Source organism: Pocillopora damicornis, chromosome 4, assembly GCF_964200805.1.
Source record: "Pocillopora damicornis chromosome 4, jaPocDami1.2, whole genome shotgun sequence".
NCBI lineage: Eukaryota > Metazoa > Cnidaria > Anthozoa > Scleractinia > Pocilloporidae > Pocillopora > Pocillopora damicornis.
Window position 1 is genome coordinate 11,740,103 of NC_142673.1, and position 27,448 is coordinate 11,767,550.

Sequence of the window (27,448 nt, forward strand, 5' to 3'; positions counted from 1 at the left end):
TCAGGCTTCTTCTTTCCAATTGCTTAAATTGGAAAATTTACTGCGATGATCACATTTCCACTTTCATCTACAACCGCAGTACAAATATGAATTATTTCATATAAACTCCACATAATGAGTATATCCAAAATACTCATTGAGAATATCCAGTTTATGGTCCAATGTCAACATTCCTGTACCGACGAAACCTGCATTAACTCACACGCGATACAGCTAGCTAACAGCAAACACAAATGTAAACGTAAACATGGAAGTGTGCTACTCAGCCACAAACTTCTTACAAAATGGCCACGTTCAGTAAAAACGTATCTAAGACTAAGAACGTCACGTGGGTTGAGGAAAGTTTTTTTTTCCGACGTGTTAGGAACCGTGCTGCCAGAATCATCTTTCCTGAGTGCGTTCATTGAATTTATACAAGAAACATTGTGTCAATTGTACCAGAAATACAACAGAGGATGACATCTTTTATATTTTTCTTTGTTTTTTTTATTTTTCTAGTATGCCATTACAAACGTACCTCTCTTACCACACGGTTTCCTATAAATTGAAGGCCAAATCTAAGTTTAAGTCAGAAAACAAAAACGCTTTAGGTTTTGAAGCAATTATCATCAAAATCTGTTAAGGTACGTTTTTAACAACAGGAACGCTTTATAAGACAGTAATGACAACAGCTTTATAAGTTCAAAACATTTACAAAGGGTGCCCAGGGCAGCTGTTAAAATTGTTAAGAAAATTAAAGGGTTAATATCCTATTATCAGCATTCTTTTATAAGTTTAGTGTTTTTTTCTTCGGGACTATTTCTCGTCGACAGATGCCCGCTTTTCTTGCGTGGCATCCAAAGACCGATAGATAAGTATTTCATGCAATAGCCGCAAGCCCGTTGGATTCGTGATAGTGCGGTCGTTATGAAGACAAACAACGATTCCAATTATTAGGTGCCTACGGTTACGAAGCTTGCGATGAATGAATGACTTCAATACACAAAAGGTTTGCGGTTGCTTGTTGCTTCTGTAGTAGAATCAGTATATTGAAACTCTGGCACAAAATGGGAAAGAAAAACCTCATTAACAGCTATCTTTCCAATCAGTATTCCGCATGGTATTCAACTGTACTTCTCTAGAGAATCTTATCTCTAGTTCCCTTAGGCACGAGGACACTTTAATGCGGAGGTCAGTTCTGCTACCTTCCGAAATAACTCAATTAACAATCATTTTTGCATTTAAATACGGGAGCTGTTTCATAACAAAAATGATAATACATTTCGCTAGTTGTCTGCAGGAGAGCCGCCTAAATTTTCTCGGCCCTAATAACATTACACACTGAAACGTGACACAATCATTGATTGGAGCTTGCACCTGTCCACACGACACGTCATTACTGCTGTGGACACTTTACTAATCAATTTAAAATAACTTTGAGTAAGACATTTAGCTGGATTGAGTTCTTATATTTCCTATTATTGAATTATAACTGTTTTAACTTTGATTTCTAAGGGTGGTGAATGAAATTGTCCGAAGACTAATATTCTGTCTGTTTGATGTGCAGTTTTCTCTAATTAACCTAGCACGTGGTTTGATTGACTTTCAACTGACTTGGTTTAGTAAAATATGGAGAAGAAACCCTCGCTAAGTAACTATTTTCAAAACGCTAAAAAAACAGGGTAACACTTTTTCCTTTTCTAACGCGAAAAAGTGATAATTTGAAAATTCAACTGCATGGATCATTAATGCACAGCAGCTCCCAAGTTGGTACAGAAGTTTACATTTCTCTCGTTCTGGATTGCTCCTCATTAGAGTTATCGAGGGTGCTGACTATGAACTAATTAACTCTAAAATAACAGCGATCTTATTTGTTTACTAAGAGAACAAAGTATAGGACAATGGCTAAATCTACCACTGTTGACTGATCGCTTATTACTCTTCGATTGAGAACCTCATGATTCTGATGTGCAGAGAAGCTCTGAGTCGAATGATTGGATGTGCTACTTAAAAAATACATGCTTATGTCTGCTCCTAATGTGTCATGCAATCGGTTTTTAAATAGATGATCTGATAGGAAAAAGTGAGTGGTAATGAATTCATAATCAAACTATACTGGAGAGATAACAACAAAACTACTGACCGAAACATATCCACCCATACTGATAAGCAGACAATAGCAATACCCTTTTTCATTTCTTTTGTCCCCCAAACTGTTTTCTTTGTTTCTCAATTTCATTCGAAGGACCGCGTAATGAGTCACGAAAACATGAATTCGGCAAATTTTACCAAGGATTTTACTCCACTACAGCACTCGAAAGCACACGTTAAACGAATGACGATTACGCGCATTTACTAAATTCACTAGAACAGCAATAACACAAAACGAAAAGGGTGAAGTAATGGGTCGCTGATGTAGCAGCTTTCCCCATTGTTAAATAGGTGGATAGATAGAAATATAACTAAACAAACTTCCACCCCTTTAGTTAGTGTTGACGACAGATGCATCTACATTCCCCTATGTTTGGTAATGTTATCATATTGGCCGATGCTTCCCCATCTGTATCGCCTTATATCCAACCGAATTGATTTTAAATACACGGCCACAGATTGAAAAAAGATGATGCCTTTTTTTTTTGAGCTAGAGAGCGTGAGTTACCTAAAGCTTTATGTGAAGACTTAAATAGTTCATGGAAGTTCTTGTTTTTTGTAAATCAAAGTTGACACAAACTCGACAGAATGCACATGATTTCCCAGTTTATTGTAACACTGATCAGTTTACTCATAAGTTTACATAGTATTATTTCCGATAAATTCGTAAAGTATCATGACGGTAGTAACTTGTCGACATCGCCAGTGTCCTACGTCAATCGTCTTCCTGTGCTTGATAATCGCAATCCAGATATCGTGCGGCCTCACACAGCGTTCGACGGTAGCTTTGCTCCTAGGAACAGCAGAGATAACGTTTTTCCCGTTGAAGCGAAAGTCTCTTTTAAAGCGGAAACATAAAAATGGTTATTGGTCCTTGACGACGTTAATCTTAGGGAATATATTTCGGATAAAGGTTATCTTATATTAATAACTTGATTTAGATGTATTTTCACTTTGAAGTCTTTCACGAACCGCGTTGAATATGTGTTGTTACAAACGCATTTTAAGTTTGTTGAATGCCTTTACTCCATTTCCAGTACCTTTAGGTATACGTTTGGTCAATAAGGACATTTTTCTTTTTCCCACCTATGTGGAAATTCTTTTGAAAGGGCAGCTGAGGAGTAAACAGTAAAAATACGTGAATCATCGTGAAAATCAGGCAGTTACCTTATTGAGAGCGACGCTCTTAACTTTCTTGATACTTCTTCCTTTCGAGGTGCTCCATGGTACCGCAGCATCACTCTCCTGCATTCCTGAGGCCACAATTAGAATGGCAACTATCACAACTACAGCCTTTACGTTCATCCCTTTTTATCTGATCTCGACAGGTTATTCTTTGGTTCTATGCACACTTCACACTCTGGTTATAGCGCCTTTTTCCTTGGGTATTTATATATTTTTTACGTGTAGAAATGATTCGACACGAACATGTTAATTATTGCTGATTGACAATAGACTTACCGCAAGTTATCATAATTATTTAACTAGAGTGGATAACAAAGGTGAAAATAACTATTATCAGCATTTGATATCATGAAAAAGAAACATTAATAATGTACGATGAGACTGCTAAAAACGTCAAATCAAAGAATCCGTTATTACTGAGGAATAACGCCTGAAATGTTATGATTTTAGTTGGAGTCCTCACTAAACTGCTGTCAGTTACGACGAGAAACCTAAGAAAAGACAACCCTATTTAAACAAGAAAATTTTATCCAATATTTTAGTGTGGCTTGCTTTTTCTATTTTTGATGAGGAAATTTGTCCAAATTACGTTTTATTGCAATAGTTACTGGGAGCGCACTTGTTTTCATGTGGCAGATTAACACTTGTGAAACCTTAACCATACTCATTTAATGACTCGGTACCGAAAATGCTTTGTAAGATTTTTACAACAGGGTTCCACGGTTATTTCAGCCATTTATTCATCATAAAACACCGAAAACTGACAGTTTAGAGTCTTAGGCAATCAAGATGAAACCATGCCTATCTCCAATTCTCTCTGTACAAATCGTACAAATCCAGCAACGATATAGGCGAACGTTAGATTAAGATGACCTTTTTCCAGTTTTCTCCTGGTATTAGCCGATTGCGCCGGCTAAAACAGCTTTCCTGTGAAAGACCCTAATCATATGCAGGGTATCGAGGTTGTAATCCGCCGCTGACTTAATTTCCATTTTACGCGACGAAAAGGGACTTGTTTCAAGATGGAAGTCCTGATATCAACTTCCTTTGTATAACTCGCTTTTTCTTACAAGAAATGGTCTTGTTTACTTTTCTATAAGTTTCTTAAGATACTGCAAGTAAAATTTTGTTCCTTCTCACTCTTGTAAGACATGCGTCTTTCCATGGGTGCCGTTAAAGTTTAACATTTTTAGCCCTATAAGATCACAGATGAAATAGGCCAAGACTGAACGAAATATGTCATTTCAAAAACTACCAACTCCTGAAAATATTTTCAAAAAGATTATGGGTCCGAGAAGTTTTCAAGTCTTTACCGAAAGGCACGCACGCCAGGCGATCGAGAAAACCACTTTCAGAATCATTTTCCGAATTACTCAACAACCCTGCTGCTCTCTGAAGACGCTATTTGTTATTGGGTGAAAAGCTTTAGAATGCGCGAGGCAGTCAAAATAAAGACGCTGTGGCCTGTTGTTAACACTTTTGTACCAGCTGTTGGTTTGCTTTATGAGAACGTAAATAATGACTATTCGTAACTATCCGCTTCCCGACTAGACTTCAATGCTACATAACACTCAAGGATATCAAAGAAATATATATGGAGTGACAATTAAGACGCTTGGTTTCCTATAAAAATTGAGTTGCCACACAAATCTAGCACTTGCCAACTCTTTGAGAATTCAGCCGGTGAATGTTTTGAAATATATAATCAAACCAAAGGACTCATTTTCTTGTCAGTTGAAAAGTAATGGTGGGAAAAACTCATGCAATGATTCTAAAAAGGTTTCCTGCCATTGTTATGTAAAAAGTTTTGTTCATAAAAACTCAAAGAGGAAAAATGCGTTATAGTTTTGGTTTTACTTATTTGATATTTCCTTATGTTTAGAATTCTGCGACGTGTAGCCTTTACGGCGTTCTTGCCGTGGGGAGTTCCGAATACTCAGTTTTTCTATTTATCTTGGTTTAGCAGCAACCTTCATTATTTGTACGTTGGCAAAATGTTTTGCATCAGTCAGCTCACTGTTTTTCATATAAATTTACCATATTATATGGTGATTGCCGTAATCTTTCAAAAGATTATTAATGGTGATGAGATTGACGGGAATAAGATCTTTCGTCGTGTATTAATAAGAAAAATATGAAGCCAGTTTTCAAAAATGAAAAGCATTTGATGCCTCACACCTTTTTTACACTTGCTTTTTTTAAATATAAGATCGTAGGCCACAGACCAAACGGAATTGAAAGTTTCTGCTCTTTATCTGGTTAGCTTTCTCTAGACATCGTTCGTAAACAATAATTCTTTATTTAACAAAAAGATTTTTATCTTTTGGATATCAAAAGAAATCTTACTATATGATGTTTCATGAAATATTTAAAGAGGCAAGAATGCAAAATCGGAGACAAAAGTACACATTTTAGGAATAATGTTTCAAAAGTGACGAAATTTCCTTTGGAAATGCTTTCTAGAAGTTGATAACCACTGGAGACCGACATCTGTGGCTGGTCTCCTACTTGTTTATTACGTGTTTAAAATAAAGATTATTCGAAAAAAAGTTACTAAAACAGAGCAAACGCGATTTTTGGAAGAGACTTTTAAGTACCGTTATCAGTCCACCTTTGCATACAGTCCCTTCATTATCGTCGTTAATTGCAAAACTTGCATGTTTTTGGGTTAATGATGTTTTTTTGTTTCACTTTTAAGTTAAAAAGTTGTCGTATCAAAGCCAATTAATCTTAGTAATCTATTTTCGTGTATATTTATCGAAATTGTTTTATAAAGTATTTGAATGAGGAAAGAAACGAAAAGAAACCTTTACTAATTAACATCAAAACAATAACCTAGCAGTGAAAATTGTTACAGGCGCTAAGACCCCAGAACTACTTTCATTTGGGCAGATGTTACCCGACACTCAGTGAACTGTTACATTACTATTCCACCATCCTACCATTTCATTACACTGGGAAAACAAGTACGTTAAAAATATGCGTAATACATTGTAAAACAGGATCAAAATACGGGACGAAAACGGAGCAACAAAGACTTTGAGGCCGCGCTGAAAGAGGCTTAAGCATTTCAGCAACGAACATTTAAGCGCATCAGATCATAAAGAACACTAATGGTTTCTAAGTGTTGTTTTTCGTCTTTCGCGCCTTGTCCGATCGATACGATGCCCAGATAAGGCCGTAGGGTGTATTTCGAAAACTAGAAACCCAAATACTAGAAAATGGAGTTACTAGCGGAATAGTGAACCCGTCATTCAATGACACTTTGCCCGTATTTTTACACGCCCCTCCGTGGCTCGGAAAACACAATATGTTACAACTCGCAAAATATCTGCGCGTATTCTATGACAAACCATTGAATAAGGTGTAGACATCCGATCTTTGTTGAGTACATGGAGTATTCACTGAAACAAGCTTCACCTTAAGGAAAGATATAAAAAAAACTCCAAAGAATGAATTTGAACTAAATAGAACCAGGATGGTAAAGGATACCCCGTAAATGACGAGATAAAAATATTTTCCCAAAATTGTTGGTGATATCAGCTGTGACTCAGCACCTTCTGAGGGTGACATGATGATAGCAACACACTTACCGTCATTCAAGAGTTTTAGGCCAAGTTTATTTTTACTAAGAGTTTAGTCATTCTTTCTAAAAATTCACACAGTTCTTGAAGCTTTTCTCTTGCTGGGCTAACAAAAGAGAGCCGAGGGCTTTTTTTTTATTCCAATATCAACTAGCATTCTATTTTTTCACTGGGACTCTGATCCATCTTCCAATACTCGACTACAATCAATGTCACGTACAGCTGCGCACAGGTTCCGCTTGTTGTCGAGTGGAAACTTCTAGAAAGAAGAAAAGCAGGCCGTTAGGCTTACAGGGTCCTCCTTTACAGCTTTTCAAATACTGTTTTATACACACGACGAATAATATGTTCCACTTTTATGTTGAGTCTACCACCAAGACTTCCATAGTCATTTTGTAATTAGTAAATTTGTTGCTAGCATTAAAAGGGAGCATGATTAACATGGTTCTCGGGATCTTGCCACTCTAATAGGTAAATTGAAGTACCAAACCTAAAGACTTAAAGATAATTTTTCGGTATTCAAAAACCATTTATAATAGTACCTTCCTATGCAACTCATTATCTTGATTTTCTCTCTTGGCCTTTCTGGTGGGAGTCTGCCAAAGTGTTCCGATTCCTTCAACTTCCTGTACTTGTAAGGTCAATATCACCACATAAAAAAGCATCAGGATGCAAACTGACTTCATCGTCAAGGATGTGTGTTACCTTTAGTTGTCTTTTGCAGGCTGCGACAGTGTTTGAAGTTGTGTTTCAATTCGTTTCAGTGGATATTTATAAAGGCATAGGTACCATTCAGTCGGCGGGGTATAATCAGATTTGTCGCGTATCAGTAGAGTTTGGAGCGTCAGCTACTTCCTAAGCGCTTTTATGAGAACATCCCTGCCGAGGAGAAACAAAGCATGTGCAGCCAGTCCTGTGTGTTTCCAAACATCTGATAACTCTCACTCTGTGGACGGCGACATAATTAAACCACCCACCGACAAGAAGCGCAACTTGCCACTTGTTCTCTATGAATGCTTATCACTAGCTAGTGCTAATAATGAACCACACCTTACACATAGGAAGACAAACTTCAAGTGATTTTTCATATTTTTTTCATTTTTGCTCCCACTATTCAATAATATATATATATATATATATATAGTAGTTACATTTGCCTTTACATTTATTTTACATTCAGAGGTCACCACGAAATGATTCAAAATCATGGTAATATTCATATCCTATCGCTTTCAGTAATCTGAACGAAATATCACACAACGTAAAGTTCCAAGAGCTGCTTTTCGTAGACTTGAAAAGTAGTTTGAAAATATGCTTTCATTTTACACTTGGCTGTTTTCAATAAATCATCATCATTACTACTTCTCCTCTTAAGTGTTTGTAATAATTAATGAGATCTGTTAGTAGAACATCAACGACTCAAGATAACTATCAATACTTCGAGTTTTATGGTCAGGTGTTTTGAATGAGACGCTATGAACACTTGCAATTACCGATAGTCAATCCTCGAAAATTCAAGCAAACTAAATAACCAGCGTAAGGATTCAAACTTGCTTGATCTTATATGTCACATGCACTAGTTACTGATGAATTTCTTTGGAATCTAAATATGTTTGAGATCACACGCATGAATTGCAGATAACTGGACATGCAGCTGCAACCCAAATCATAAAATTGTTTTCGATTTCCTTTGAAGTAATTCTGATATCTTTGCGGTCTCGTTTCTTATAAATAAAACACAGAAAATTCAAATTATTTTATTGCTTTTCATCTAAAATTAACTTGAAGTGTAAGCCTCAGGGTCCACCGGTAAGAGACAAACTTAATTGGTTTTCAACTGAAAAAACTGAAGGTTGACATGATATAGTATAACTTAAGAGAGAAACAGCCCGCCAAATTTCAAAAGCTTTCACTCTGAATACGTCTACCAACTGCTGTGACATTGTGTGACCCTATACTATTACTTACTTCTAGAAACCATATTCGCTTAAAAAGAAGGAGAGAATGACGTTGGACATGCGCAAGTCACGATTGTATTTTCTTTATTATGTCTCTATTTCTTCGAAAAATAATGACTATGGACTTTCTAATGAGTTAGCTTAATCGTTTCATTCCTTAGTAGTGTCATTACAACGTTAATAATTCAAACGCACGTTTCAAAAGATTTTGCCATCTTTTTAAAGCAGTGACAGACTTATGTCTGCTCTCGCCTACTTTGTGTTTTAAGGTAGTTCAAAAATCATTAACATTGCATGCACTCTGAAAATTGTAACTAAGTAAACTAATGTCGGAAATAGGAAGATAAAAATCTAACACACTCCTCATCAGTCAACAACAGAAGGCCGCCAGTCTTAAAATAATCTGTAAATAAGTAGAAGTTGATCTGGAATAAGATCAAGCCTGTCCGCCTGTGGATAACGCAGAACCCCCTGCTGTGGATTCTCATTTCTGTTATTTACCTTTGGCATAAAGGGACCGACATTTTGTTTGCAATATCATTATAAAAAGAAGGAAAATCAACAGAGAGTTAGTTTTAGTGGTTGATCGGAATAGGTAAACAAAAAAAATTGCGAACAATAGAAAAACCTGCGGATCTAAATGAGCATTATTCAAATATTGTTTTGAACCAGGTGCTTAAAGAGTGACTTCCTTTTTTATTTCACAGGATGGTGAAACATTCAACTTCTCCAGGAGAACTTATGTTTAGTCAAATAAATTTTTAAGTATAAGCTCAGCAACTTGGGCATTTTCAATTACAACCAGTTTCACTACACCACTCTGCGAAATGTTTTTTGGAAGTTTGCATAGACACATTGGGACGATTTTCATGCTTGCACGAGTATCGTTAACTTAACAACTTTTCAGTTAGATTATTGATTGACTGTTGAGCAATTGGCTGCTTATGTCTTTTGTTTCTAATATCCGATGCTTTGATATGCCTTTTTTTGCGTTCACTAATTTTTAATTCTCGTAAAAATTGGAGAGACAATCTGAAAGTGAACCAATTTCAAAAACTTATTTGTGTGCACATTATAACATTGAAGAGGTCACCTTAATCGTTCCAATGGTAAAAGGGGTACTATATAATGCCGTTAGAGCGAGTATTTTGTCAAGGCGCATATTGTGTCAAGTATCAACGTGCAGTGAAGTCAACAAATAGGTAAATTCAAGTGGCTGAGGATGGCAGCGAAAGTGACAACTTTGATTTTCATTGCTATTACACTGTTACTTCTGATATCTGAGGGTGATGGCTTCACTGGAACAGTTCCAGGGAAAAGGAACACCGCACCTGTAAGTTGTTTAAGAAGGAGAATTTGAAATAAAATGCCAGTCTTGTGTAATATTGCCCATTACTATATTCTGCTACTATCTCTTCTAAAGCTAATCAATAACTTAACTAACATTTGTTCTAACTGAATGCTTAAGTTACTTTTTCCTAATCTGAATGAAAAAGCTTTTCTTCGTTTGAGCTGATTCTGTCTCCCTATGACACCAACAATACAGAAATATGGGTCTTTGCTAAGTTATTTTTTTAACATTAAAGTTATTTAATTTAGGGTGCTTCGCAGAACTACAAACGGAGTTTGTGCACCGCCGCCCGCAGTCTTGGTTGCAAACTGGAGGACGAGACAATGATGAGGAGAGGTTATTTAATGGAATAGTCTGAATCTTCGATATCGTAAAATCGCAAGGAAAAAGATTAAAGAGTAATGATGGAAATAAAACGTTTACTAGGTTAAGTTCTAAGTCTGCTCTTCATTTGTCAGCCCTTTTTTAGATCTATTGGTATTCACAAATGTAGAAGCCTAAAAGAAAGTATCCAAAAACGATTAGACGTCTTAGGGAACTTCGCACGGCTCATCGTTAAAACCCAGCCAAAATATGACGTAACAGATTCCATGTTACTGAGTGACAGATGACGTCAAAATGTGGTAAGAACAAATAAGAGGCATACAAGCCGCAGCCAAGTGTGTCATGGACATTCTTACCACATTTTGACGTCATCTGCGATCTATAACTGAACAGAAGCACAGCCGCATGAAATCTGTTTTTATTCTGCGCCTGTTCTACTACAGATCATAAGTGAGAACCAATTAAAGATGTTGAATTCGAAGCTCGGAAATAAAATGAACAATATTTTTTTCGTTTTGACACGAACGTGAGACACGTATTTGACCAGACGCAAAAACATATTTTAATTCATTTCTTAGCTTTCAATTCGCCATCTTTCTTACGCTTTTGCCTCACAAGAGGCTCTCGACATCGTCGATCCTAGTAGGATACATGTCACATATCAACCCAGTGGCTCAGTGGTAAAGCCTAAAAGGAGAATCTTTACCAATGAGCTGTCGGGTCATCAGTTTAGACCAAAAGCAACGACTGATGTCAATTTTCCCCTACACAGACCATCCTAACGTAAAATTACATCATAGAGATATGATAATTCGGATGTATGTTCATTCTTAGTCGGCCTTTTTCCTTTACAAAATCGACGTTCATTAAAACAGGCAATTGGTTTACTCCATAAATTTATCTTTTGAAAGAGATTTTAGCGAGTAATTCACTTCACCTTCAATGTGAAGACATGATACTCGCTGAACACTCCTCAATCGACTGTTCGATGATACTTTTTCAAGAGAATTTAAACTCTTGATTTGTGTTGTTGAATTGTTACCGCCGTGAAAAAATAAAATAATCATTTTGATTTTCAATGGAATTTAATTGAATTCTCCAGGATGTTTTCAGAGGATGAATCTTTAAATTCTGATCCCAGATTTTCCTTTACTTTTTTTCTTTTGTGTGATTCAATAGCAAGCCACGGAAACAAGGACAATTAAATGTAGCAACCGTGTTTACCAATCTGCTTGGCCCATCGATGGCTGTTTCCGAAGATGTGCTGTTCAACACACCTTGTTGTCTTTCTGTCCCACAGTCAAAAGCATGTGCACCAGACGCAGAAGATGAATGGTCCTCTGTGATCTGCTGTGTTTTTTTGAGACCTGTTTTGCTGTAGACTAGCTTTTTTTCAGGTATTACAGTGACTGTACAAAGCTTGTCACATTCCGATAGGATTACCTTCCTTATTTCATTGCACTGCGTAATGATGTCAATGTTCTCTTGTGATTTCACCATATTTCTAATACAGATCATGTCAACACAGTTTCCAGCAAGTTTTAGTCCTCCATTAATTCGACACTGATCGAAATCCAAATTACTAACTTCATCTGCTGTAAATTCTACTCTAGCGAAGTTGCATTGTTTAGCGCACACAGTATGTATTTTAGCATCGGCTGACACTCGCACTACATGACAAGGCATGTCGAGTTTCTTTTTCCCTATATTAAGTAGAAGATGCACAACAGACGCACATTTTATCTCGATTGATTTGACTTGTGGTAGGGATATATACGCATCAAGGAGAACGTTACATCGAATATCCACGCAGCACTCTTGGTGTATAGAACCAGAGAACTCTCTGTCTGGGGCGTGATAGTTACACATAAATGACCTTAGTGTTGGACAGTGTACTTGCATGGTTTGCACTTTGCTAAAATCGGTTATCCACAGACACAGATCTGTCAAAACTCTACTGATTTCCACTTGGGAAACTTGAAAATCTACCAGACGTCCCCTGATAGTACAATGTTCAATTCTTCTGTTCATCTGCAGAAGTTTGTCGATCGTCTTTGGTGTAAGTGATTCGCAATTCGCAACCTCAAAAAGTTTTAAAGTTATAGATGTAACATGCAATGACCGCAGGTTGGCAAGATAGTTCAAGGACAAGTGCTCTAGCATGGAAGACACCACCTGAAGGGATTTCAAGTTGGAACATCTATTAATTCTCAGCCGCCTCAACTTCGGCATGGAACACTTCAAACGCACTATGTTTTTGGCCGGTAGACCATCCAACTCGAAATATTGCAGGGTTTTTGATTCAAGATATTGATAGCCTGTAATACAGCGGTGAATGTCAAGAAAGCAAAGTTTCAAATCCCTCAGTGATCGGAGAACTTTAAGTAAGAGTCTGAGCTCCTTGTGACCGATGGAAATGTAGCGAAGGTCTAGTTTTGTGATTATTGAAATGTAACTTGAAGATAACAAACACTTCATTAATTTCATAGTGTATCGATTCAAAGGAATATTTGCTTCACTGCTGTTATATGCAGATATTTGCAATTCTTTGAGATTACCGAGAGCGTTTAAAAATTCCATTAGAGCGCTATCTGTCAACCGGAGCATGTTGATAGACAGCTTCAAAACTTCCAGTTTTGTACATCGTGCTCTGACTTGTTTAAGATGTCTTTGGTTGATCAGTGACACCGGCTGTGTGTAGTTTTGCGTCCACTGAATGTCTGACAAATCCCAGAAGCCGTAAAGATTAAGTTCTTTTAAGCTTTCGGCACTTCGGAAAGTTGTAAATTGTCCTAGGTTCCATGGAAAGGTTGGAATGTCAAGACAAGTTAGGTTTGTCATTTTCAATGTCACATGTCGTATGAAGAACCAAAAGTCGTAACCGAACACAACGTCTAAAGAAGCCACTCTAAGGCACTTGATATATACCTCATATTCTCTAAGGCATTTAAAAATGATGTTTTTCTCTCTTTCTGACAACTGACGAGTCTTCAGGTGAATATGTTCCCACAGACAAGGTGAATTCTGGATGATTGCTTTCCATTCTTGACAAACGGCAGAAAGTCTCGGAAGCCTATCGTAAACGGGGTGCAGAAAACCAAAGATGTGCGTAAGCAACTCCGATGGAAGATTCTCCATTGTGGGCATATACCTTCGTTCGTAACATGTCGTGGATCGTATGATTATGATACCTTCTCCTGATTATTACGTCACTAATAGTGCTAGGAGTGCACGTGCTAATTTGATAATGACTATTTTAAAAGGTAAATTTATTGAAATGAGTCGGTTAGTCAAAAATAAGTCTAAATTCTGAAAGCAACTTAACTATATATAGAGTAAATAGGAAATTCTGCCGCGTTTATTAAAGATTTTTGGCCGGCCGTAAGAGAGTATCTTTAAACCTTGAATTCTTGTATTCTTTCAAACCAACAGCTTAGCCAGGTAACCCTTTTTCGTTTTATTTCTCAGCTAAAACTTTAATATCAATTTTCGACTTCTTTATGTTTAGGGAGTGCACTGATAGTAACAAGTAGTCTGCACAAATGTTTGTAGGAAAAAGCATCACCCTGCACGCGGACGTTGAAACCTTCATGGTGTTCATATTGCTTCGAGATGTTTCTTCGAGAATTATGTTTTTATCAATGCTCTCCATGTTGACTACCTAATCATATAGTTATAGCTTGGTGACTAGTAGTTGCTTGAATGACAGGTAAAATGGAAACTTTTATAACTGCCGCACCTATCGACTGCCTCACAATATTCTGAAACGCCGAACGACAAGGCAACATCTCTATTTTTATGACAATGAGGAAAAAATTGCTAACTACTGTTTCGCTGAGGTATAGGGCAATTTTCATTAATTTTGGCAATTTTTCCTGGAAAAATTACTTGTTGGGCGACTCGGAATATTTCTGAAACTTCTGAAACATGTGTGACATTAATTCTTTTAAGAATTAATGGGCCGAGTTGAATTAAAATTCAACTCGGCCCCATACGATGACCTGTACTAATTTTGGCTCTAGCATTGACGATGTCACTGACGTCGAGTTGTAATCATGGATATATTTTATTACAGCGATGTTATTAAAGATACCTTGGAAGGAGTAGTTCAGTAAATAAAGCAAGGAATAATTATCATGAACATTTCATCGTAATGCGAACTTCGCAAAGATTGCTGGAAATCAACCTAACTTTTTCTTACTGTTAGGCTTAAAACATAATTTAATACAAATGACATGTGCCAATAAATCAGGCAATAAACACCTAGGAAGCAGTTTTATTCAATTCTACCTTTATCTTGCCTTAGTGGCATTGGTTCGTTATGGTGCATCAGCCTGATTATCAGTGGAAAGGAAAACTCTTGGACCTCCTATAGCTATCTCACTGTGGTAATCAACTCCGAGTTGCTGAACAGCACCTGTCCTTTTGGAAATGCATAGATAATTATTAAAATGAAACTTTGAAACTACTTCTTTTTCAAATTGAGGAACATAAGAAAATAAGCCACGCCCTTGCTAGGGACGTGGAAAAGTTTTAAATGCCGGTGTAGGATTTTATCCTCTAACTTATGGCAAAGCCGTTATTAACATTACAACCCAGATCACTTATTTACTCAAAGCACAGTAAGAATATTCTATCACTATACAGGATGACGATTAATTTCATCAAAACTAGAGTTATTTAAATATCCAATTAATATGCGACTGATAGAACTTGCCGAGGTTAATTTTTTGGATATCACATAGTATTTACCCGAAGTGATTTTAAATAATTACGATTTTGATTTCAGGGGGTTTACTGGTGGCGTATTGTCTTTCTTCTCTTAAAGGTTTTTCTGAATGCAGTTTGGCACCTGATGGCTTGCCTAGCTAGATATCGTATGGGCCGCCGTCGCTCATAGTTGACCATGGCTTGTGAATCTGACTCAGTGGACAGGGCAGCATTTAGATATCATTCAGAATTTTACCACATTACGATCAGAGACCTAAAGTTTGAGAAATTAATAATGAAGTTAAAAATTTAGGAAGAGTTAGCTTTTGACACTTCATGTCAAAATTTATAATTCTTTTACTTTTATTTTGTGAATATTTGCTTTGATTCTAAAGTGACATCTCTTGAAAATACCACTCGCGGACTACTGTTGATTAATTTATTCTTTGAATATTTCTACTTTGGAAATATGGAATCTTAGTAGCTTTGCAAACCTCCGTTCTCGCATTTTTTTACTATTAACACCTTAAAATGGCGCAATTTAAGCGTGCAACTTTACATTACCGCAACTGAAGTCCATAAAAAAACCTCTAAGTATCTCAGATTAAACAAAAAAATTCCACCGTCTTCAGAGGAACATGAAGGGAAACGTAGAGAAAAGAAACTGGGTAATTTATCCGTCCTATGCGTCCTCGAGGCACTTTTATCCTCTTAGTTGTCACCATCCTCGTTCGGTCGCTTGATCTTTTTGGTGAAATAAAAAAAATAGCCGGAACCAGAATTTTCTTTTTCCGGTCAGGAAAAAATAAGCATCACTAAAATATGTTTTGAATATGTAATACTATTTTGAATATGTTTACTTGTTAATGCTATGCCACGGATTATAGCTTAATCTTCCAGATAGAGAAGTGAGGGAATCACAACGATCTCATGCCTAACTTGAAGCGTGCAATAATTACACTGCTGATTTTTTGCCGATGTTCTGGTGTGGCCTTCAACGAGGACGGGTGAGTTAATTTTTTTGTAACAAACACATCATACCATCTAAACAGACTTTGCGTTTTATATCTTCAACAATTAAATGAATGACCAACCTTTCTTTAAAGAGAAAAATAATAAGTTTTAGGTATGTGCCATCAGGCGTAATTAAAACTATTCGAATGAAGGAATTACGCAAAGGTAGAATGATAAAATAAAAAATATATGCCTTTTTGGAAACATGTATATAAATATTGGCACCGAAATTTGTACAAATATAAAGTGGTTAAACCTTAGATTCACAAATTGTAGAATATATCTAAAGATTGTGATGATACTTGTGACATTCGTAACCACAATTAGGCTTTCGTCTTTGTGAGAGTAATGTATATAAGGTACACAGATTGATTTTGGTTCCTTTTGACTGTCGTGGTGTGTAACATGGAGATAATAGAAATAAATCATCGAAACTATTCGCCTTCTGTCTCAGATTTGTTCCCTTATTTGGCAATAAACACGGATTTCTACATATCAATCGTTCATTCATAAATGCGAGTGGTATGCAACCACTGTGCAATCATATCAATACCGGTAAACTTAACCAAATGTTAATGGAAATGTGACGAACGAAGGTTTTCTCCTAGTTATGATTTTCTTTATTTCATATGTTCATGCTTTTAGGCAAACTATTACACACCTGCTTTTTGAAAAAAAAATTGTCACTTCGAGCGTTTCCGGCTGGTTTTATCTTTTAAATATTGATTTACTGCGATGTGTATAACTAAAATTGAACTATAATTAATCTGTCGATATTGTCCACGCTAAAGCTTAAAGAGGAAAATGTAATTCAACGAATTCCATTTTGTGTCTTCTTACTTGGGAAGCAATGTATCTTGTGTAAATATTGCAAATTTAAATCAACCACAAACAAAGTTCAGATCTACGTCAACAAAATATAAAAAACATTTGCAATTTCTGATCGCCCAAATTTTGTTAAACAGAGTGTGCAACGCGCCGAGTGCGCTCAGCACACCATAACTAAGAGAATATGGAAACCCATCAATCCGAGAAAGTTTGATCGTGACGCATATTTCATTAGAACGTTCGTGCGTATGCTTTCATAACTGCGTTACAGCCCGTAGTTACCTAAATCTGCGAGGCGAGAAAACAAAGCAGTACTTTTTCAAGTTCCTCCTGGATTTGAAGCGTCAAGTAAAAAGCAAATATGACAAAGGATACTCGTGGCTCTGAAAACTATAAAGTGAAGTAATAAAAACGACAAATCAAATTCCGATTACACAGACCAAAATCGCGTCGGAAATTCCTTTTTACCAAGATTAACAAGGTGCGGCTAGTTATTTTTCTTAGTCTTTCTTACTAAGGTGTAAGGAAATTACTTCGGTCGATTCAAATAACTTTAGGAACTGTTGGACAGATTTACAGCAGAGGTGACCGAGAAAGCGAAGCAAAGTGCGATTATTAAAACTTTTAATTTTTAGAATTTCCCGATTGAAATAATAGCTTTTCGAACCGACTTGATTTGAGGATTCTTTCTGTAATCAAGCTTGACTAGAAGGTAGACTTCAAAGTGCAAATAACAGAGTAATTCTATTTTAATTGTCTTAAGCAGAGACCTCGAACACGACGATTCAGTAGAAAATTTCACAAAGTTTTTGAATGACAGAGAAAACAGACGCCATTTAAAACTACTGCGACCGATGTCAGGAGGTAAGACATGCCATTCATTACGGCTCGATTTTACTCACAATGTTTCACTTCGTCAACCATTCAATGTATTGGTAAATTTATTTTCAGGTGAAGCAGTGCAAGTTAAAGTTGGCATTCATATTGTGTATATTGGAAATTTTAGAGAGTCAGATATGGTAAGATCAAATCATGGGTAGCTCAGTCTGTATTTTCTGAACAACGAGATACTTCAACTTTTATGACGAGCGCCTTTTATTCCACTTTTACAGCCCTGGTAAAGGCATGGTCATGTCCTGTAGTTTTAACTTATTTATTTTTCGGTTGACCTGTAAGGAATACACAATGGAGATGTATATTCGGTAATATTGGAAAGACGCAAGATTAGCTTTCCCTAAACTGAATGGGCCTGTGACTTTCAGTGGTGAACTCCCTGATGTCTTATGGCAGCCAGACACGTACTTTGAAAATGGCTTCGACGGTAGACTACACCATTTAACAGTTTTGAATAAGTTCCTGCGTCTTCATCCTGACGGAAGTGTGTTGGTGAGCACCAGGTATGGAAAACTGATCTGATGTTAACTGTTAGTGGAGGACTACAGGAAGTTCCGTTTTTACGGTTTCTTTTAGTAATCTCGTAGTTTGGCTCAACTGCAATGAAATCTTTGTTTTTTCAACTTTTTATTTATCTCCTTATTAACTTGTAAACGACAAAACAGTCAGAAAAAAAAACATAAAGAAAAGCAGAACAAAACAGCACAGGACGGTACCAAAAAAAAGGAAATAAAAAATGATCATGATAAAAATAGTATACTTTTTGTTTCGTTAGGTTAACCTTGACCTGTTCTTGTGAGATGGACTTCAGGAGATTCCCAATGGATACACAGATTTGTGACCTCCATTTCGCTAGTTGTTAGTTATTAACTTACAGTAAAGGTGTAATGATCACCATTTTTAAATTTCGCTCACTTTTAAGACTAGACGTCTGATGAGGATTTAAGACATTTTTAAGTGTACCGTTCTATGTAAGACATATACTGGTAATACTTAAAGTACTGATTTCAGATTTTATTTTGGTTTTTAGATGGTTTCACAACATATGGAAATGCTAAAGAAACGCACAATTTTCCCTCAAAACATTTCGCTATCTTCAGTGGAACAAGAACTTACGCCACAGGTGAAGCATCACCTTAGATTATAACGAGCATATAACAACACACCTCAATATCATCATTTATGGAAGGATGTTGGCTCCACATAAAATTGACCGTCACAAAGAAAAAAACTGACGTAAGAATGGAGATTTTTTGTAACAAACACATGGGTTAAAGGTGTAATCATCACCATTTTTAAATTTCGCTCACTTTTAAGATTATACGTCTGATGAGGATTTAAGATCATAATGGTGACTTTTTCTAATTACTCTTTTCCTTCCGTTTCTTAGAAGTATATCCTTTTACATTCCAGGTCACTTTTCGTACCTTGGTGTTCGCTTCATTTTCGTTCGACGCTTAAGCTTTTTTTTGGCAAAAATATACGTTCCCGCAATGCTGGTTGTTTTCGTTTCCTGGCTTTCTATTTTCGTTGACAAGAACTCTGTTCCCGCTCGGATATCCCTTGGAATTACAACAGTTCTCACGATGACCACGCTTATAATGGGTCTGGGGCAAGACTCCTAACCAGTAGTGTCATATATGAGGGCGCTAGACTGGTACCTAATTGTGTGTTACTTGTTGGTTTTTGGTTCATTCGCCGAATATGCTGTCGTCAACTACACAAGCAAGTTTCATTTAAGGCGAAGGAATGTAGGTGTCAAATGTGAAACTGTGATAATATAGAGAAAGTGACTTTGGTTTTATCAACTAAGTTGATTGTGTAGATTGGCCACCATAAAGAGTTTTAAAGCTGAAGTTTCGACCGTTAGCCCCTCGCCATTCACTCTGACAAAGGGCTAACACTCGAAACGTCAGCTTTAAAAATTTTTACGAAGGCAATATACATCATCAACTCAGTTTATAAAACCAAAATTATCTTACTTTTTAAAATGTTCAGAGAAATGCGCGCGCCGTGATTGGTCAGAACGAGTTCATTATATTACCATAAAGCACGCACCTTACGTCACACGAGTGCACTGTTGAGATATGATGCACGCAGTCTTCGTCATCGGTACGAGCGCGCGCAATTCACGATACATTTTATTTAACAAATAGAGAAGCCTTGACTATACTCTGTTCTGTTGTAAAGCACTAAGAAAGCGGCTAGAGAACGAAAGAAGTGTTGGGAGAAACACGAGACGTAGTCGAGTGTTCCTTCCTACTTCTTGGGTGCTCTACCTGCTTCCTAAGTGCTAAGTGCAACTTTGTTAGTCTTTGAGAAAATTTACACGTACATATTTATTCTAAATTGCACTCGAAATCATGTGATTACCTATACTAACAACAGTGCCGTCAGCATGCTCTGTACTCTCATAAAGTACGCTACAATAAGCCAATCAGAATCCCTGTTAGAATGGTTCAAATAATCTGATTGGCTGTACAAGACTACAGCTGTCAAAAATGTCAAACAATCCAGGTTCAAAAACCACCAAAGTTCACATTCTGCAATAGTTTACAAACTGAAATAGTTCGGCAGGTCCAATTTTAACACTTGCCTAAAGTTTTTTTCGTCTCTAATACAGAATCTGAAAGTGAAATGTTCAGTGAAATTCGGCCGAATCGTGGCTCATAAAAACACGCAAGTTTTTCGCATGACAATTAGAAAACAAAATGAACGACAGCCGAAAGTCACCGAAACATGAAGATTGCTCAGGACGACAGAGCCGTAGAACGCGGCTGCAGTGACTGATGTGGCCTTCCACTCAGCGCATCGGAAAGGGCATCAGAGCTATTAGTTGTTCACTCGAAGGTCGGCCGATGTAATTTCTGAGGCTTGCTTCATTGCGATGACCGAAGATCGCCATGAAGAGCTAGCCGCGATGTACCTCAGCATGATCGCGGTCGCTCTGACACCATCATGATTAGTATGAATTTTAACAGTTGTGCCAGTTTGGTTACGTTTTTCATCATTCGTGTTTTGTTCTGTTCTGTTTTTGATCACGAAAACTTTTTATACTATACGAGGGTTACCTGTGTTTGATTCTTATTAGCGTACGTAAGCTTGCATAATCTAACCGAGCATGAAAACCTTCAAAACTCGGACTGTCCATTTCGTTCACTCTTTGAGGATTTTCGTCCCTGCTCACGTTATAATAATGTAGATAACGGTACTTGGCATGTTTAGAAACCTTTGTTTGGTTCTTCTGTTGCTACATACCGGAACGCTTCTTCCTGAAATTCACTTTTAATTAACGAAAAAAAGCTAGAAAGAAGTTCCGGAAAAGGTCGGACATCGTACAATTTGGCAAATGGCGTGACAGCTTTAGCTCTGCTCTATGCTCTATACTCTCATATAGCAGCCCTTTCAACCAATGATAGCGCGCGTTATATCCGAACTTAATTATAAAAAAGAAATAAAAAACTTGTCTCTCGAGCATTGTTGAGTTATATAAGCACTTGGGAATTTTTAAGAACACTCGAGCAGAATTCTTCTCCGCACTTCTCTCGTGTTCTTAAAAATTTCCAAGTGCTTATATAACTCAACAATGCACTCGGCGCGTTTCTTATTTCTTCAATATCCCCCCACCGACGCAACACCACAGTTTCTTTAAAAACTTACCCGCTCTATTAATGAGAAAGTAATCAATCTATTGAGGAGCTTTATTGATCATTTTGACTTTTACACGCTACAGTAACACGGCTACTGATACCTCTGACACAGATACCGTAGACCCAAAACTACTGGTGGGGTCTGACGAATAAACTAGTCCAGAGACGTAAAAGAAAGAAGCATCCTATTCCAATTATGGGTATTGACATGGATCCCAATTCTTTGAAGCCTCAGAATTGTTTTCCTTTTTCAGTAGTGATTACTAAAATATTTCTAAAAAACTTTTACGTGACAGAATGCAACACTTCAAGGTCATTACTCATTCATCCAGTTGCTTTGTTGATTTTACGTTATATCCCTCATCGCTCATATCCACCAAACTTCTTATGTCAGAAATTGCCATATCCAGCGGAAATATCCTCTCCCGAAAAGACATCAAGTGGAGAGTTCTCTAATTTGCGATCGATTGTCGATGTTGAAAAAAAAGCCTCCATTTCTCGGGAGCAGGAACATTTGACAGTTATAGAGAACGAGAGCAACACTCTAGATAAATGGTCTCGTTACATTTTCCTACCAACGTTTATCATTCTTAACTTTGTATATTGGGTATATTACTTGGTTCTGGATGAAAACATATGACAGCTTGGTGAAACTGGAATCTTAAAGGTGTGCCTTGACGACATATTCATAGGCTGTCCCAAGCCACTGAATCGCTGCGTTGCTAGTGATTTTTTTAAACTTGGTCCGAAAACGAGGCTTAAACCGGCGGTGACGAATTTGAAACTGGTTTTCCTGTGAGGGTGATGGAGGGTTAAATACTGAATCGTTATAAATTGGGTGTTCCAGAGTTACCTAACTGTTGGATAGTTTTCTCTGAAAAGACAAGACAACTGGACTTAGTACTCTCTGTACAGAGTGTTAAGCACTATTGGGTTTCCTCGCTACATTACTTAAATTTTTTTCAGTTGTGGACAAATTTGTAGATAAATGTGATATTGCAATTATTTTATAATTATTGATTGATAAGTTGTAAACTATAATTAATGATTTGTGGCAGAGAAATAAATAATAACAATAGAGTGAATGCATATGAAGGCCTTTGCAGAGCAATGGCCTGATGCTATGGCTCAGTTGGATCCCATAGGAAGACATACTATTTATTTCAACGTTATGATCCGATGCTCAGGGATATTTTTGTTTTGTTCATTACAAACCATCACGAGATATTTTGCGGGGAAAAGAACTGCATTTTTATTCTATGATATCGAACAGAAGATATGATTTAAGATTAAATCTCACTCTTAAATTAGAAACTTCGTAACATATTGTGTCAAGTGATACAATGATGGATGTCTCTATCAGTTGTTGTTTCGAAGTATTTTTTTATTCCTCATGGTTCTCCCCATGTTTAAAGTCCAGCGTTATTCAAGGCTTATCCCTCACAAAGAGTTTCTTTTAGGTAGATCGATTGAAGAATTATCGAATTTAGATGTTAGTAAATGTCATTTTTTGAAGAAGACTAGAATTAGGAACGGTCGACCTACAACAATGATCCTGTTTGGGTTTCTAGAGTAATTTGGAGGTCTTATCGTTTAGATCTTCTGGGCTGTTTCCCACTTCTACTACACGACTACTTCAAGAAGCAATAATCAAGGTCGAAGAATCCGAAAATTAAGCAAGAGGGCTAAGTCTAGCATAACCTTTGACTTCACCTTCACGGGGAACTCTGAGAAACTTTGAACCGCAATTACTTGAATAAAGAATTGAATAGAACAGGACAAATTCCCTGTTGATGACTGTAATTATTGTATAGACGAAAGCCGCACTGATAAAAGTTGACTTCCTGCACAGTGAATGAAAAAAGTAAATGACATTTTTTTTTTGTATCGTGAGCTCTTTCCTCTTCTCTCCTTGTCTAGATCTTAATGCTCAAAGATACCTGATTTGCCTTGCAGTTTGCACGAATACGTTCTGTTTCATTAGAATGTACCGTCTTTGCAACGGCGTAAAACGCATGTGCGGACGGAGAACAGCAGAAAATGAAAATAAAATGTATGAAAAGAGAATTAAATGATAAAAATGAAATAGATGACAAGAATATTAAAAACATATTTAGAATTTTGATTGTATGTGTTTTCATTGTCGTTGTGCCACGCGTGATTTATGTCAGAAAATGGTTTTTCTTCAAAAAAATATCTTGGAGTGAGATTCAGTTGCTAAATCATTCATACACCTTTAAAAATGAAGTAGAAAGAAAAAGAACGACACAGTGCGGAAGGCATGGATATTGTTTACACAATTTGAAATCTGTCTAAAAGAGATGGCAGTCCAGTATGCTGTGTCTTCAGCTTCCTCGTTAGTTACTTTTTGACAGCAAAAAGGTCAGAAATGCCACAGGCACAGAGATTACACATGAGTGCGCCGATGAAATTTACGAAGATTACTAACACCTTTTGGCACATTGCCTTCGGGTCAATATTCATAGAGGTAAACTCGTATTTAAGCTCAACTGATAGGATAAACATAGAAATAAATACATGAGTGCGCGGTGAATGGAATAAGAAGTATTTTTGCAATTTCGGAATTTCTCCCAGTATTTTACGGGGAGTTTCTGATATTGAATTGAATAGGTTTCTTCTTAGACTGATGTCACTTTTCATTTATTTATCTTTTTACTTTGTTTTTATTTTTCGTGATGCGCTGTCCACATCCTTATTTTACGAAGTCCCCTTTGTCGTTCTTATATGACTGGGAAGTGAAAACCTTCGCTCCTCTTTAACTAACCCTTACCATCTTTTCATAGTTAAATTAATTAAAGCCAACGCCATCCATTGCCGGATGGACAGTTACCTCAAGTAAAGCTTCCTTTCGCCTGAGGGAAGAACCTTAAAAAAAGCCTTTTTTAGTTCAGTAATTCTGGGTTTCTTTAACCTGCAAAAGCCCTCAACCCCTCTTATCATTCTAGTTTGCAACAATTATCTAAGCACACAACTTCTTTATGATTTCATGAATGAAGTGGTGGTATACAATGGAAGTCAATAACAGCTGGAAAAATAGCCACGTGTCAAATCAATCATTTTTAACGGTTAACCTCTGGCAGAACTTAAAATAAAACGTCGGATTTACGTAGAACGAGTATAAAAATTGCAGATGAGATGTGTTTTCCGAAAATTAATCTTCTTTTTTAGTTTGTTTTTAAATAAAAGTTTTAGAAAGGAATTTCTCAGCGTTTCCATCGCAGTGTTACAGATAGTGGAATCTTGACCTTGAAACAATTGCTACCACTGCTTTGCTACTTGACACTTGACTAAGACGAAAGTCGTTACTACAAAATCAGTAATTGGCCGGCTGCGTAGTTGACTCAGTAGAATCCTTGATGACGTTGAATGATTCATGGCTTCCCGGGTATGACATTAACCGATGACAGGCTGCTCCTTGAAAATTTCTTCTGTCTGATCTAGCAGTGTTTGATATACCAGTGTCACATCTAAGGGATGATGGTGTCCAAGATATCAGCTGTTCTGACATTGAATGTCCTCGTGGCCTTTATAATACTAGATTGTGACGGTGTCATCGGTCCATTTCCACGTCCATTCCCGCCGAAGGGCAAACGACGGTTTCAAGTGGATGGGAGGTTAACATTAGTGACTCAGAACGAGCAGAATTTCGATAGGATACCTAGACGAGGTAAGCTGCCTTAGACATTTCAAGTGCACAAATAGGTTCATCCTTTGTAGTTATAAAGGAATGTCCACTGAAAAAAAGTTTGCATAATGTGATATTCTGCCACAATCTAAATTAGCTAGTGGTAAAACTCTCTCTTACAGCTTTCTTATCAGAGCATATGAAATATTTGTACCAGTGACTAAATCGTATAATTCGTTTGAATATCTGTTATCTGTTATCCGTATCGCCATACTTGTCGCTTCGAAAATGCTAATTGTTCATTTTTTTTTCTGTACAGCCGTGTTCACGCAAGAGCTAAAAAGGTGTGCGAAACGTCAGAGAGAAAAGCTGATAGGCGCCAATGAAATCTAAAAGAAGTGATCGAGGACAGCAAAACAATGAACTAAACAGAAGTCTACAGAAAAATTAAATCTTGTGACACAAAGTTTTCTGAAGAAGTAAAATGATTCAAATCTTCCTAAGTATCATGCGAGGGCAGTAAATGTAATTTATCAAAAGAATATGCTCTTCCACGCCCTCTTAGAGGTCTGGTCCGACTTACTTGATTGACTCTTCCGACATTATTATTGACATTTACTAATTCACTTCTAGTTCAATTCTTCGCAATTATGATTCTCTTTGGCTGGGAGGAACATGAAAAAAACTCGTTCTTTGTTTACACTGATGATTCCGGTTGATGAATAACCTACTGAGCAATTTTCTTTTACTATTCATCAAATGAGAATATTTTCAAATGACTAAAGGAAAGAGTCAAACATAAGTGAGTGACTGGAGTTCGTGACAGGCCCTGAATTGACCCCGGGCTATGAGTGTTATTGCTCGTAAGTCACTCCCTGTCCGTCGAAAATATTTCTTTTTTTGTCTGCAATCGGCGGCCTGAGCATAGGGGTTGGGAGAAAGTGTGGGGTGCTGATGCAACAATACCAGGGTAAAAAATTATATGATATCTTCCCCGTTCGCTGACTTTCACCGCCAACAAACAAACAAAAAACTTCATTTAAGGAGGGTAACACACAACAGTAATTCAACTGATGAACTGGTGGCCCTCGATCCTAAAAGTAGCATAATTAGAATCAAAATGTATTCGAGGATTATAAAACTGGTCGACAGGTCTATAAGAATATCAGCTAAAAACTAGATGAAATTAAATATGCTGCATGGGCTAGGTTAAATCGTATTCGGACTTAGGTGTTCTACTTCATCATACCTCGTTAAAAATGTAAGTGAAAGGCCTTTCTGAAAGAAGCAACTGTTGTCGCCTCTTTAGGTTAATGGATAGTTGGTTCCTCAATCTTGTCGCAGATACGCTAAAGGTCTTCCTCCCTCAGTCTCGCGATTGAATCTAGGGCAGGCGATATTTAATTTACTACAGCGACCAGTTCGTGTGGGTAGGTCTGCATTAAATTTAAGTAGATCGTACATATATGCAGGTAAGCTTCCTTGTAAACCCTTGAAGACTAAAGTACATGTACGAGTCGTATGACTTGACGAGAATCTCTTCACCCGTTATTGCTATTTTAACTCATCTCACAAGACGCACATCCAAGACAAGCCTCCAAACAGTTATTGATTCTCGAGATTTCAATTTATATCTTAGTTTTTCTTACAGTTAACAGTATATCTTGGTGATTTCAGTGTTCAATTATGGACGTCAAAGATCTATTTGTAAAAAGCGGACAGAAATAAGCAAAGTAAAAATTTGCTCTCTGATTTACACAGGCGTTGCCGAAATTAAAGATTGTATCTTCCACAAGACCTTTTGCAACGAGAAATGAGACGTTTTTAGCCATAACCAATCATAGATCACTCACATTTGGGTGTTGGTACCACACAGATTATTTATATCTAGTCTTATCCCAGGTTTACAGTTTAAATTCGCTTTCATGTTTTGTATCATTCGCTATTTTCATGTTTGACAAATCATTAATCACACGAAAATCTCGTTTTATGCGCTTCAGAGCCGAAACAACTGACCTTTGTTTCCGTTTTTTGAACTGTTTTTATTTTAGTATTTTGTTTCCTTACTGATGGCTATTTGATACGTGAAGTAAAGAAATTCTATGAAAGATGGATTAATGGATTATATTTAATGAACCTTCGATTCACAAAGAGATTTGCTTTTTAGGGCCTAT

General features: G+C 36.9%; 1 protein-coding gene, 4 long non-coding RNA genes and 1 pseudogene across 6 annotated transcripts; 3 read left to right on the forward strand and 3 right to left on the reverse strand.

The window, feature by feature from the left end:
- Positions 1 to 2,712: 2,712 nt before the first annotated feature.
- Positions 2,713 to 3,558, reverse strand: LOC113686063 (uncharacterized). Its single transcript, XR_003447616.2, has 2 exons — positions 3,298 to 3,558; positions 2,713 to 2,923 (listed from the first exon to the last, which is right to left on the reverse strand). It is a non-coding gene; the product is annotated as an uncharacterized LOC113686063 (long non-coding RNA).
- A 3,355-nt stretch (positions 3,559 to 6,913) lies between these two features.
- LOC113686062 (uncharacterized) lies at positions 6,914 to 7,921 on the reverse strand. The gene is made up of 2 exons (XR_003447615.2): positions 7,442 to 7,921; positions 6,914 to 7,158 (listed from the first exon to the last, which is right to left on the reverse strand). It is a non-coding gene; the product is annotated as an uncharacterized LOC113686062 (long non-coding RNA).
- Positions 7,922 to 9,987: 2,066 nt separating this feature from the next.
- LOC113686067 (uncharacterized) lies at positions 9,988 to 10,597 on the forward strand. The gene is made up of 2 exons (XR_003447617.2): positions 9,988 to 10,190; positions 10,457 to 10,597. It is a non-coding gene; the product is annotated as an uncharacterized LOC113686067 (long non-coding RNA).
- Positions 10,598 to 11,070: 473 nt separating this feature from the next.
- LOC149046816 (uncharacterized) lies at positions 11,071 to 13,702 on the reverse strand. The gene has a single exon (XM_089202890.1). It carries the CDS (start codon positions 13,677 to 13,679, stop codon positions 11,682 to 11,684), a length of 1,998 nt encoding a protein of 665 aa, XP_089059016.1. The 5' UTR covers positions 13,680 to 13,702; the 3' UTR covers positions 11,071 to 11,681.
- A 1,884-nt stretch (positions 13,703 to 15,586) lies between these two features.
- Positions 15,587 to 22,709, forward strand: LOC113686068 (gamma-aminobutyric acid receptor subunit rho-1-like; annotated as a pseudogene). The gene is made up of 8 exons (XR_016185922.1): positions 15,587 to 16,249; positions 17,851 to 17,948; positions 18,036 to 18,103; positions 18,261 to 18,481; positions 18,754 to 18,836; positions 19,009 to 19,101; positions 19,392 to 19,729; positions 22,023 to 22,709. The product of XR_016185922.1 is annotated as a gamma-aminobutyric acid receptor subunit rho-1-like (transcript).
- A 2,159-nt stretch (positions 22,710 to 24,868) lies between these two features.
- On the forward strand, positions 24,869 to 25,774 carry LOC113686083 (uncharacterized). The gene is made up of 2 exons (XR_003447620.2): positions 24,869 to 25,316; positions 25,594 to 25,774. It is a non-coding gene; the product is annotated as an uncharacterized LOC113686083 (long non-coding RNA).
- Positions 25,775 to 27,448: the final 1,674 nt, after the last annotated feature.

Excerpts from the sequence above, each read along its gene's own strand:
- LOC149046816 (XM_089202890.1), bottom strand. The coding sequence starts at position 13,679 with ATGCCCACAATGGAGAATCTTCCATCGGAGTTGCTTACGCACATCTTT.